This window comes from Corvus cornix, chromosome 2 (genome assembly GCF_000738735.6).
Source record: "Corvus cornix cornix isolate S_Up_H32 chromosome 2, ASM73873v5, whole genome shotgun sequence".
Classification (NCBI taxonomy): Eukaryota; Metazoa; Chordata; class Aves; order Passeriformes; family Corvidae; genus Corvus; species Corvus cornix.
This window is the reverse complement of record NC_046333.1, coordinates 109,833,420-109,846,824: the sequence shown is the minus strand read 5'-3', so window position 1 is coordinate 109,846,824 and position 13,405 is coordinate 109,833,420. Positions and strand designations below refer to the sequence as shown.

At 39.3% G+C, this 13,405-nt stretch overlaps 1 protein-coding gene across 1 annotated transcript; it reads right to left on the bottom strand.

Annotated features, from left to right (window-relative positions):
• Positions 1-886: 886 nt before the first annotated feature.
• On the bottom strand, positions 887-8,818 carry LOC104690422 (transthyretin). Its single transcript, XM_010401238.2, has 4 exons — positions 8,642-8,818; positions 7,726-7,865; positions 3,020-3,155; positions 887-1,177 (listed from the first exon to the last, which is right to left on the bottom strand). Exons 1-4 carry the CDS (start codon positions 8,708-8,710, stop codon positions 1,070-1,072), a joined length of 453 nt encoding a protein of 150 aa, XP_010399540.1. The 5' UTR covers positions 8,711-8,818; the 3' UTR covers positions 887-1,069.
• Positions 8,819-13,405: the final 4,587 nt, after the last annotated feature.

Genomic DNA, 13,405 nt, shown 5'->3' with positions numbered 1-13,405 from the left:
ATAAACTCCAAGGTCAGCGGCAAATGAGTGCTGAAGGTTTCTGACTGGCATGATTTCAGTTTCTTTGTAATTTATTTAATCCAGTTAAAAACCAATTCCTCTGCTTCAGGGTATTTTAAATACAATAGGCCAGGGGTTTACAGAAATCACTGCTAAAGCCCTCAAAGTCATTAGTCAGTTTATCAGCAACTTTATTCGAATCACAGTCACTTTACAGCTTACTTTTTCCTATTTCTAAAAATATGAAGAGAATATTAAGATGATGGGTCTATTTTAGGACTTCTTTTTAATGATGGCTACAGATTTGACTTATTAGAGATTTAACTCAAATGCACCTGTGTAGGGGAGCGAGCTGTGTGATGTCAAATAATTACTTTAATATCAAAGATGTTAAAAAATGTGCTAATTGAAATTTCTTCAGTACTTCCTAGATTGATTGAGCAGCCAGCTTTCCTCTTGAAACATCAAAGTGTTGAGGTTTACCTGAAGTTTTAAGTAAAGGAACACAGATTTTGACTCTTTCAGCTCTGTGGACATACTTATTTCAATGGTTTCTGCATTGTTTGTTCTGCTGCTAGGTATTCACAATTTCACCGATTCACCTTGTGACCTGGTTGATAGTGGGACCATAATTTCTGTGTGTAAACTTGGAGAAGTACAGATAACTTTCTTATTTTGAGTAAATTTATTTGGTAATTTTTTTAAGGTAACACAACTATGTGAATTTCCTGGTTTGAGCCAATGTATTTTGGAGAAACTTCTTTAAGGTAGTGGAGGAAGATAAGAAAACTAAATCAAAAGTCATCCCACATGTGTTTTTCAGCTATCCTTTGCACTTCAATGCAAATCATGATACTTTAGAAAACAATCACTAATGGAGTAAAAATTGTTTTAAAGAAGTAATATTTTATTGACTTGTTGGAAGTTTGCCAGGTTACAAAATGGAAAAAAAAAACAACTAATGTAGCAAAAAGTTATGCATTAGCAGTAGGAAAACCTTCCTCCTAAAAGCCTATGATAGTTCTAGTGGAGGAAAGTGTTTGTGAAACAAACATGAAAATAAACATGTTTATTCCTTGGGATCAGTGACAACAGCAGTGGTTGAGTAGGAGAAAGGGCTGAGGAGAGCGGCGATGGTGTAGTGGCGGTGACCGGAATCATTAGCAGTGAAGACCACCTGGAAAAGAGAAAATTTGTGGTCATGACCAACAACATACAGTCAAAGCTACCTTATTAACAATTAAGAAGCACACCTCACTTCATCTGCAGAGCACTTTGTTCAATGCTTTTACCCTTCTGAAGGGTAATGCTTCCTGTTACTTTGTGATTGCCAAGTACTGAGTGCCAAGTATTTGTGGGATTTGGATCGAGGTCCACAAAGAGCCTCAGCTGCAGTGAAGCTGGATGGAGGTACCCACACCTGAGCCAGGCAAACTGCTTTGGGATGTGGAATTGGACGGGGAGGTATCTCAAATGACCAGTAAGAAAGACAGGGGTGAAATTCCACCTGGCGAATTCAAATACAACCCCTGTGTGAGGTGTCCAAACAAGATAGGCTGTTGGAGCCCAAAGCTGCTTTCTGTGCTTCAGTGCCCCCTCCTGTTTTTAACACCACTGGTGGTGGGTCAGTTTTTGCATTGAGAACTGAGTGGCTAGGCTTGCCAGAAAAAGGACAGACCCTTCCCCTAAGAAAATTCAAATCTGCTGCTCTCCAAATCAGTTGAATGGGACTTGGGACACCCGATTCCCAGGAAAGTGTCATCACCTGGGTTAAGCTCCAGCTTTCTTTAGCCTACTATTTGATCTGTTTTCTAAACCATGATGCACTTTCTACAAGTGGACTAGAGAGTTCTCTCCTATGACCAAAGTCTAAGCTGCTGGGACATGAGGACTGTAGGCTTCAGTTACCTTGTACACAGTCAGTCACCAAATTCTACCCACTTCCCAGGCTACCTTGTTGTTCTGTAGGCTATTATGTCAAGGAAAAGCTTCTTCAGCCTAGTTGGAACAGTCTCAGTCAGGCATTTTTAAGCACCTTTTGAGGTGTAGCCCTTACAACTTTCAGATATCCAAATGGTTAGGGAATATTTTTGAGGGTTCTTTTTTTACCTAAATCACCCAAACCACCTCAGACTTTTATGGACCTGGGACTCAGTCATTGGGTTTAATCTTCCACAGAGCTCCATGAACTTGTGGTTTAAAATGTTCTACAACAGTACCAGTAGCTGTTCCAGACTAACTAAATTGGGGAAACTTTAATGACAGATTAAGCCTGAAGAATTTAAACAGATTTTTGGGTGTGCTAAGCAAACACAATAGGATAGAACAGACAATAAATCAGTGTAGGGCTGAAAGCAAAGGGAGAGACAGGACATGATTATATTGCTGGCCTGATTATGAAATTTGAGTATCACTGAAATAGTCAACTATCCCACTATGATTATTTCTTTACATTTTTATACCTTCTTTTATTTTAATTGCATGTTTTGGTGCTGAACATAATTTTAAAAAAGGCACACCAGAAAGAATTGTTTTTCTCAGGTAAATACGTCATATTAGAATTCAGGGATTTTCATGTGACCAATATGGGGGAAATACCTCTGATTCAAGCATAGCTTATTTCCTATAAAATTAAGGTTTTCAAATCCCTCCATTCCTTCAGCAGCAGTACAAGCAGTCTCTTCTTCTCGGTACATTTTTTTCTTGTTTGTTTTTATGAACACTCTCTACTTTTGAATAATGTAGCTCTTTTCGAACAAGATTCCCTACTGGTATGAGTGGGTGAATGGGCACAGCTACACTTTGGAAGAGCTGTGTCAGCATTTGCAGGGAAGTTGGCTCCTTCCTTTGGCTTAGCTGGCCATTTACTGCCTTTACTCGCCCGATGTTGTGTGGCAGTGAACCACTTCACTGTGTGATGATGCTCCTTCAGTATCAAAGGGCTGTGCTTGTTCTTCCCAGCTGCTGCTGCTGCACAGGCAGTGTGTACAGGTTATTAAGGATATTTGCCACTACTTACATCAGCATATTCATGGAATGCAGAAAGCCCAAGCGCCTTCCAGTAAGAGCTGGTTTCAAACTTCACCATGTATTTTCCCTCTACAAACTGTTCTTCTGTCGTGAGCTCATGAATCTCTCCATACTCTGTGGTTTTCCTGTAATGATTAAATATCTATGTAAATATTTTATATTGTCATTTAGATGCTAAACAGAAAAGCCAGTGTGGAATATTAATTAGTAGAGGTGCCAAATTCTACATTGAGCAGTTTCCAATCATCTGGAATAGTTCCATCTCTCTATGCAGTGTTTGTTTCCATATTGCAGAGTCTGTCCTTGCTACCAACTCACCCATATACATCACAAATCAAAGCTGGCTGGTTTAAGGTCCTTCTTTTTAGTATCATGTTAACTTGTACCAAATGCTCTCTGGAACCAAAGGTTGCTGTCTTAGGAGGACTGCCATGATGACAGGCAAGATGCAAAATCTCAAAACCAAACTAAGGAGAGAAGAGAAATTTTATTGGAAAATCATTTTGTTCTCTAGTTATTAGCACTGAGGCTCTGGGGTTTACTCCTATACACTGATGTGATTTTATGTGACCCTGAGTGGTAATGTCTTGGAAAAGCAATTTAGCATCACAAGATTTTAATAATTTGATTTACAATGCCTTGGTCAAAGAGCAGGGGCCTCTTCCACTGGGTACCATATAAATGAGCAATAGGAATTCCCAGCTCAGAGATTATGTGCTCAGCTTGTAACAAAAATCTGTGGATGAAGAAACTCCAGCAGCAAGAAGGAAGTATAGCTGGCATTGCACCCTATTTGTTCAAAAAGGAAGTTGTTCAAGCTTTGTATGACAGCTGTTTAAATATTTACATACTTAGTTCCTAAATCCCATTTATCTCTTTCCCCTCCTTTTATTTAATTTCTGATTTTTTAACCTTTTTTGTTTGTTTGTTTGTTTTTGTTTGGGTCTTTTTCTTCTGAAAATGTTTATTTAATATGTATAGCGCTTCATAACCACATGACGTAGTTGAAGGAAAAATAAAGAAAGCCATGACTGGAAGAACTACTGGAACTTTCTTGTCTCATGGCAAGGAGTAACTGCCTAGGCAGAAAACAAACTGGAGGAGGAGGAGAGAAAGTGGAGAAAGCAGTGACATGTTGCTTATCTGAGATGGAATCAGCTGTGCTGTTGGGATTTTCTTTCCCGGTCTCTTTCTCCTCCTTCACCGTGTTTGTTATCTTTGGTTAATGGTGGTAAATAAAAATGACTGAAGGAGAGAGCTTTCACTTAAATTAAGAGGTAACAGGATTGAAAATCCCATGCTAATTTTCTTTTATTTGTTAAGACTGACAAAATCTTACTGGTCCAGTACAAGTGTAATCAACTGTGTCCAGGGCAGACCAAACCTGCAGAGAATCCAAGTCCTATTTGAAACATGTATCACAGTCAATTTGTCAAGTGTGTGCATCTGCTTTCTCTTAGTTTAATTAGTAATTCCTGTTTAATCTGTATTGCTTTAATAAATGGAGAAGTAATTTGTTTCTGAGTGTCCTTGAAGCTGTGAAACAGAATTATTGAGATGCTGCAGAAGAGGTTAGCAATCCATGTACTTCTGCTTATAAGCTGGGTAGTCTAGACACAAACCAATTAAAAGGAAAAATGGTGTCTGTCTCAAAATCTTTGTTCAGACAAACAAATTAGTTTTAGTTTGAGGAAAATGTGGATGCAGCTGGAATGATTCTTTCCCTAAGGGGTGCTGCCCCAGTGGCAGATGTTAACCATCCAGAACAGCTGGGAAACTGGGAAGAAGAGCTCACTTGAAAAGGCATGCACACTACCAGAAGTTAATGGCACTTTCTTTATTTTAGTTATTAAGTGGTAGCCATTCACTGCAAGTGCTCTCACAAGGAAACCTTTCAGCATTACTGCTGCACTGACAGCCAACAGGACAGTGTGTGATTCAGAGCCTGGAGGGGATCAGCACAAGGCAGAGGATGCTCAGCATTCAGCGCTGGTAGCAAAATGCTGCGATTGCTTCTGAACAGCACTTGTATTTCTGTCTGAGTGGGGGAGTAAATATAACATGTTCCTTATTCTTAATAGGATGTGGACTGCCAGCATCTGCTGTAAGATGGACAGTTAAGTTTAAAAAGTGGTGCTTTTCCAGTTAAGTTACTCCAGTGCCAGCCTAGACTGCAATCCTGATCCTCTTTTTGCCTACCTGGACCTTAGCTGTATGTGGTGGCAAGGTTAAATCTACACTGTCTATACAATGATGTTTATTAACTCTTAGGACACGTACTGCATTGAGATAAACTGTGCTCTCAGATGCAGACTGATGAGGAAATATCTCAGGAGCATGAATTCTTATTTTGGAGTTAAAAGAAAAAAAAAACGAGGGTTGGGGAACCACTTCAAATACACAGAAGCCTTTTTGATGACTTGTAACCTAGGTCACATAAAAACTATGTTTGGTGACTGCAACTCTTGAACCACATGATAAGACCTATATTTCCAAAAACTTGTGAGGAGCAGAAAGGTCAAAGCTAGTCATGGGAGAAGCTCATATAGAATCCAAATCACATGCTCTGTGCCCTAAACCCTTCCTCAGTATGTGTCTCAGCTCAAGTTATCTCTTCTTGTGTATTTTTAGCTGGAGTAATTTTGAAATAAGCCTCTTAGTAAAGTAATCTGCTACTATTCCAACTCCCCCACTGCCCCTTAAATACCATTACTCAAATTCAACAGTTGCCAGGTACATTTTCTTGATTCCATAAAGTGTGCTTGCAAAGTAAAAACAAGCAAACACAGAGGTGAAAAAATAACTACAACAGACATTTGTACAAAATGTAACTTTCCCATATGTATCTTCTAGGTACTGTAACTTCAAAATATTATGCACCTGACAGGAGTATTTACATATTGCGTTCCTGGACTGCATTCATATTTTCAGCTGTTTTAACACAGGGAAAGTCTGGCTTCTCCAAAAGAATAAAATTGTAAGCACATATGAAAATCTGGTTCAAACAAGAGTCATCAGCTAAAGTCAATGGTATCACTTGAAAGGAAAGCAGCCTTGATTAAGATGCAAGTCAAGGAAAAGGTCAAAATCTTTACCTGCAATAAAAATTGTGATTTAATGTTCCTTCACTGCCATCCCCCAGCAAAATGGCTCTCACTCGCCCAGGGTTAATCTTCTCAATTTATATTTAAGAAGAAGTGATTTGATTTTCTTGAGTGTGCTAACCTAAAGTTTCAACAGAAGTTGCCCAACAACTACAGGATTTGTCTCCTTGGGCTTGTTGAAAGCAGCATTGCAAACTAAACAAGAAAACACTGTTATGCCCCCCAAATAAAGGGGATTTAACAATGACATTACATTTATCTTAGTCCTCTGTAAATTGTATTTTGTATTAGATGTTACACAGCACTTGATGAAACATTTGAAATAATTTGGTTTCCTAATAATGAAAGAAATGCTCACTAGGGATAAGACATTATCCCTGTCTCTTGAAAAAAATGTGTCATTTTTCATGGAGTTTCTCTGTTCGTTAAAGTACATAAATCCATTTTAAGAGGCTTTTGTTCCTAGGTTAACACTCAGCATTTGGGAGCAGAGTTGTTTGTTTCTCTTTCAATCTTGCAAATTTTCTTGCTACTTTTCAGTGGGGAAAAGTGTTTTTCATTTTTCATTATATAAAAAGAAACCATTCAGATGGAGAGAAAAGTATCTCTCCTTATAGTCTTCTCCTCTAGAGTTTTCTTTCTTTCTTTTTTCTGCAGGTTTATGTAAATAATGCTATAGAAAATCCTAGTGAAAGGCAGTTAAATGTGCTGTCGACTCCTGTCCATTCTTTTGCTTCTCATTCAGTGCTTGAATATTCTGCTGCTACTGGAGGCTTCTCTTGAGTTATTTAAAAATCTGATTCAACAAGTTGTTGCAATGAAAGGTGAATGTCTGAATACCTCAGCTATTTGAATTTTAGTAAACTGTGTTCTTCTGTTACTCATCCACTTTTCACAGACCGAAGGTATTATTGTCTGACCCTCTGTGATGTCCTAAGGACACTAGGTATTTGTAGGTATCGGGCTGTCATTCTAGCAAAGACATTCAGAGCTATAGAAATGGCCACAAACAAATGCTGAGATTCTGCCTCTGTGTTGTGTTACAATGGAACTCTCTAAAACTTTCTGGTCAAGGAGTTTCTTCCAACCAGCACATTTGGTACACAGCAGAAGATGAATAATGCACTTATTATTTGTATGTGTGCAGACAAATCTTACAGAGAGGATTTTGTATGTGACTGCTTCAAATAAAGCTCTATATCCATTGCATATGAATAGAAGTTAGTCTGGATTACCTACAAAATGCTGGTAAATAGGCTTTTCCTTTTTCTTTTTTTTTTCTATAGGAAGGGAAGATAATACTGAAGCTAGGAGAAAAATTGTTAAAACTACTCCCTTACAAAGATAAGATGAGCACCTGAACATATTTTTGCAATTAGCATTTCAGTCATGGGTAAGTTCCACTTAAATGTCATGGATAAGTTCCACTTAAATCTAATGGATTTTAGGTCAGAATTCATGTGCTGTTAACACTGATAGTGTGACACGTCAGAAAACACGTTGCTGTTTTGATCAGAGCTCTGTTCCATTAACTCCTCAACTGTTTGGCCAAGGCACCTTGAAATTGGCTCCAGAAGAACACACAACTTACCCAGCAGCAAAGTCCTGCCAGCTTCCATCTTCAGCCTGTTTAAAAACTTTAACAGCTACATCAGATGCAGGACTTCCCCTGACTGCATCCAGCACTTTCACCATAAGAGGGCATTTGGAATCAACAGAGCCATGGGAGACCTTGGGGAAAGGAGGAGAAGTTGTATAGGAGCTGTCCACCAAGCCTGCAAAAACCTTCTCCCAAAGGAAAGATGGATTCTAATTGTGGAATTACCGTTCACTTTAAAATAAGTTCTTTGCGAAATGCTATTCAAAGCTAATTTACAAACATCTATTTCTTAAGCAGAGCATCTTAGAACTTTATACTGATAACTTTATTGCACACAAACAGACTTCTTGTTCAATATTTAGAGCTGCATATGGCTCTAGGAAAATGTTATAATATTATACCTTTATAATGAGATCACAAATAAGAAAATAGTAAATTCTTGTAAGTGCAGACAAAGTGTGTTAGCTAGGGAAACCAACAAAGAAATACATATGATATCCTAAGGCTGAAAGAATATCCCTCTCTTAGGCTTCATTACACTATAAGGAATCCTTAGTCATGCTTAAAAAATATTTTTTAGTGCTTCAGAGAAGCACTTGTTTGGCAAAGCTGCCTCTTTTTTGAGGATACGGGATGTGAGTCATGAACAGACACAAAGGAAGAGAAAGAAAGGTCACACCACCTGGGTCCTTGACCCTTCCATAATTCCTTAAAATAGGTAGGTAAATGGCAAGAAAATAAAAAGTTTTAAGAATTCTGAAGATGCTACTATAAAAAACCACCCAGAAATAGCATTCTGGCAAAGCCTAATTGTTACAGAATTTCATGGATGAGGAGGATGCTAGTCATCTAGAAAATCTAGATTATCATTCTTGTAATGATTGAGTTTGAATACAAAGACACTCACCAGTGGTGCAGCTTCAGAGAAAAATACCAGTCCAGCTAAGAAAACAAAGAGTGCAGACTGAAAGGCCATTCTGCTTGCTGTTAGTGAGCCTTGGTGCCAGCAGCCAGGAGCTGAGGGGATTTGGGATTTTATAGCCAATCCAACAACAAAACAGGCTGCTTATTGGGTGCCCATATGACTCCAAAACTGCTGATTCTGATTATTTGCTTAGTAAATAGCCCAATCCTAGAGTCAGTCCATGAATAGCACTGCCATTGAAGTCAATGGAAGGACTGCAGGATCGCTAGAGCAAAGAAAATATGTAACGGACACAAACATGACCCTTGCCTGGGGAGATTGCACTCATAGAAAGCCCTCCACAAAATAACACAAATGACCTTTGTTTACCCAGAAATCCAACCAGTTCTAGGAGAACTCCTTTACCTTGCCCTCAGGTTGGGCATGATAATGCCCCAATGCTTTCTTTGCACCTGCCCCATGTGTCTTCTCAATATATCCAGTGCTTTCTGAGGACCAGATCCCACATACGGATTCAGGCTCAGTATATGGGTGATGGAGTTTGTTCATTGTCTGGCTCAAGCAGTGCTGGATTCCCAATCAGTCTCCCTGCTTGTTGGAAAGGAGAAATGTCTCTGAGACACAATTTAGATGGGATCTGACACAATCTGCCACTCACCGCAAGTTCCTAATGATTGATCTTGCCCAACCTTCAGTTAGACACTGAGGTCTCCTCTTAGTCACTGGGAAAAGACCTGTAGAGATGTGTCCCCCTGGGAAGCTAAAGGTCTCAGAAAAGTGGAATGAGCCCTCTTTTGCACCGTGCACCCCAGAAGGAGCCAAGGCAGCCAGCAAAGGCTGGTAGCTTTTGTTAAGATTTGGCTAAGGTTCTAGTAGCCAAACCCCTATAATGCTGGGAACGTTACTGTTACATCTACATTTCTTCATTTCTACATTTGTAAGTACAAATGTACATTTCAGAGGTTTTTCAGGGGTGAACCCAGCCCCAGAATAAGTTGGGAGAAGACATCTGGGGGAGATGGCAAGGTATAGCTGGTTTTCTTCAGCTGCATCACATAAATTGTCCATACTGTACCTTGTGCTAGCTGAGAGACAAAGAAACTGCCCTGTTTAGCTGTTCCTTTTCCCCACATCCTAAACAACCTCGAGCCCACACTTCTCAGGAGCTGGCACTCATTTTTTACTGATTGCACAGTATTCTAACATAAAGCAGTTTTTCCCCCTTAACTTGAATAGGATATGATGAAGGTCTTAGAGAGAGATCATGGATGATATTCTCCAGAGACTTTCATACCTTCAGGCTGCTCTATGCAGTTTTTCTCTCTAGGCAAAGTTGGTTTTTGAGAAAAAAATCTATAATACAGTAACCTCCTGCACTGGGATCAAAGTGCCCTTTGTCCTTACAGCAAAGCAAGCTGATAGGGAGGTAACATTCTACACACACTTTGTCTGCACCTAAAAGTCAGTGCAAGGTGCCCAGCAGTGACAAGCCATGCTGCAATCTAGTGCTTGTGGGTTGTATTCAGATCCTGGAAAGTTAAATACTGCTCCTAGATCTGTGCACCAACACGTTACTTCATTATTTTGTTCTCATTATTTGTGAATATTTCTCTGAAGCAATGCAGCTTTGAATGTCTGGAAGAGAAATTACCTGTATTCTAGGGCAAGTAGGCTGTCTTGTGTTTTGCTGTCAGCTGTTCTTCAAGGAAATAATGCCAAGGAGTTAATTATATTGGCACTTGTCTGCATCACAAATTGCTCTCCTATGGGAAAATTACTTAAAAAATAATGATTTTCTTCTGATAGGTTTCTCTGCAAAGTAGCAGTTTCTGAAAAATCAGGTCTACAGGGATAGTAGATTTCAGCTGTCCATATTATCTATTTTGCTTCCCTCTTACAACATTGACCTTTGGTGGCTGTTTTGCAGACTGAACAATGAGCACGAAAAATTCTAACCCCAACATGATTTTTTTTCCTTGTCCTTCATTTGCTGTTTTTTTCAACTCTCAGCATCCCATACATAACCCAGGCAGTGAGTCTTTGACTGCTAACAGGGACACCAGTCTGAGTGGAAATTAGACTTTGTGTGTTTGCGAATCTCCATTCACACATTTTGCACACAACTAGATTATTTGTATACATTCTAAGATACAGGTGGACTCAGCAAGAAAGTAAAAAACCCCTATCTACTAAATCTCTGATTCTATTAAAATCCCATGTGAACCTAATTTTAAAATTACTACAGCCTAGTGAAAGCAATGCTAGGTAAACCTTCCTCCTTCCATCGTCAGCCTCAACCTAGTACCACAGTATGGTAATATTTTCCATAAAATGTATGTGAAAGCTCAGGGCTTCAGAACAGCTGGCTGAGAAGGATGATTCTTCCTTGGTAGAGAATCGAAACTTGATTGTGGGAGGGAAAAGGAGAAAGAGGATGGGTAACTGCTGAGCATCCAACAGGTGCTGACTGACTGTTGTCTGTCTGTTGTTGTTAAACCTTTTCTGTGCAATGGGATTCTGAAGCTTATAAACTAAATAACTTACTTGGAAAAAAATAAGAGAAGGTGAAATGAAAAGGGACTGAGCTCTGAGATGTAAGTGGGGCTGGGAAACTCAAGGCTTTCTGAAGGAGCAGGGAAACTGCCATGAAGAGCAGGAAAGAAGGCATTTCCCAGAGACTGCTAGCAGGATACATGCTACAAGAAAGGTGATCAACTCGGAGCCTTAGCACAGAGCAGAAGCATAAATGCCCTTTTGTAAGAAAAGAGTAAACAGAGTTACTGACAACTCAACAGAAAGAGATTTTTAGGAATCCTGGTGTGGAAGATGCTGTAGGGTTACGTAGCTAAAACAGAGATAGTATAAGGCTAAGTAGTGCAAGTACCTGGGATCTAGGGGACACATGAAACCCAGGAGAGAGGTGGTCACCCAGCATACAGGGTGATTAGGGTGCTGTAGAAGAGAATGGCCAAGAGCCCCTGGTGTGCCCAGTAATCACCTCAGCTTTATGGAAGCCAACAAGTGTGAGACCCCCAGTTATGAAAAAATTTAGATAATCTTCAAATATGTGAATGCTTTAAGGCTTATCTGAATTCCAAATCAATTGAAGTTCATCTCTGAAGAATTAGGATTAATGCCTATTTCTAATGAAAGCATGTTCCCTGCTTGGAAGCATTACAGTGCTCAGGTCAAGAGCAAACATGTCCCATTAATACTCTTGTTTATGTCAGGGATTTTTCCCACTGTGCTACAGTGTTTTTCTCTCTCTTCTGTGTAGTCTCACACACTTAGGCTTGTTTCACATAGATAAGCTCCTTATTCTCTGCTGCATTCCCTTCTATTTGACTTTTTTTAGAAAGCCAACTGCTTCAACATGACAAAATGCTCAGACAGCCTGGAATACCTGACTTTGACCGTAAAAACCTGTAAGCTTCTCCTGTGACACTGGAATGAAAGGGCCTGATAGATGGTAAGCCATTCAGTAATCTGGATAGAATACCCTAGTACTGTTCAAAGAATTAATGAATTCCTGGGCTCTGAAAAAATCCTTTCTATAACATCGAGACCTGAATGTGACACCTCTTTTTCACTTCTCCGGAGTAACATTCCATAGGGACTTACAGGAAAAGACCTGAGATTTACGTCTCAAAGGAGTTTGCCTGAATTTTCTGAACTAGAGTCAAGAACTCTATGAGTTTTACTTCAGGTGTCTGCCAGCTGAGTTGCTGTGGCAGAGCTCTGGCACACAAGGAGAGTGCTCAGTGCACTAACTGCCTGAAGCCAGACGGAAATTTTCTGTTGCTTTCACTATTTGCTAATTATGTAACATTTCCCCTCTCTGCAAAGCCAGGGATAATGCTTTTCTAATTAATAAATGTGCTCAGGGACGTTCATGTTTGAGCTTGAACTTCAGTTTGTAAAGAATGGCATTAAAAATGGTGGCATTTCAGGATTGTGTGGTGTTTGCATGTTTATCAACCTTTTTAATTTTCATTTTCACTGAGGAGTATGTCTGTATTTTGAGTTTTAATGATCATTCTCAGATTTCTTTGTTCACAGGACAAACACTGCCTATTTTAATTGGAAGTATGGAAACACTACTGATCTTATGCAGAAAAATAAGAAAAACATCCTTATTTTGTATCTTAAATCAAATCCAGTTAATTCAAATATGCGGAAGTGGATACTGCTAGCAAACAATTTTGAAGACAGATGGGCTGGGTTGGTATAAAATCACAGGGGTTTTTATCATTTCCAAGGCTGTGTCCAAGGAGCATCCTGGGATATAGCTCAAAGTGCAAAAAAAGAAAAATATGAATAGATGATTCTTGCTTTAGGGTATTTGTAATGTGTGAATTCACCTGGCACCTGCTCATCTCAGCAGGCTTTTGCTCTGAGGTGTTTAAACTCCAAGGTCACTGGGCACTGATCATTACTACTTCATAAACTGCCCCTATAGGTCTTGTGATCACTCAGAAACAAACTTCTGTTATTCAACTTTAACATGTATTCATGTCTACATACTAATCTATCAGTCTAGACAAGTGATTTAAAAAAAAACAGCCCTAATTCAGTTTATGCTCAAAGCTAACTGAATATCCTTGCGCCAGCCTTAATATTTCCTGTGTCTGAAAGATGCTGGAACTTGCCATGAGGTCAATGTTTCTAAAGGTCAATCTATTTATTAGTAAAATGATTAGGTGGTTTATATTTTATTTTTTTGTGCCATTCTTACAGTGAGACATC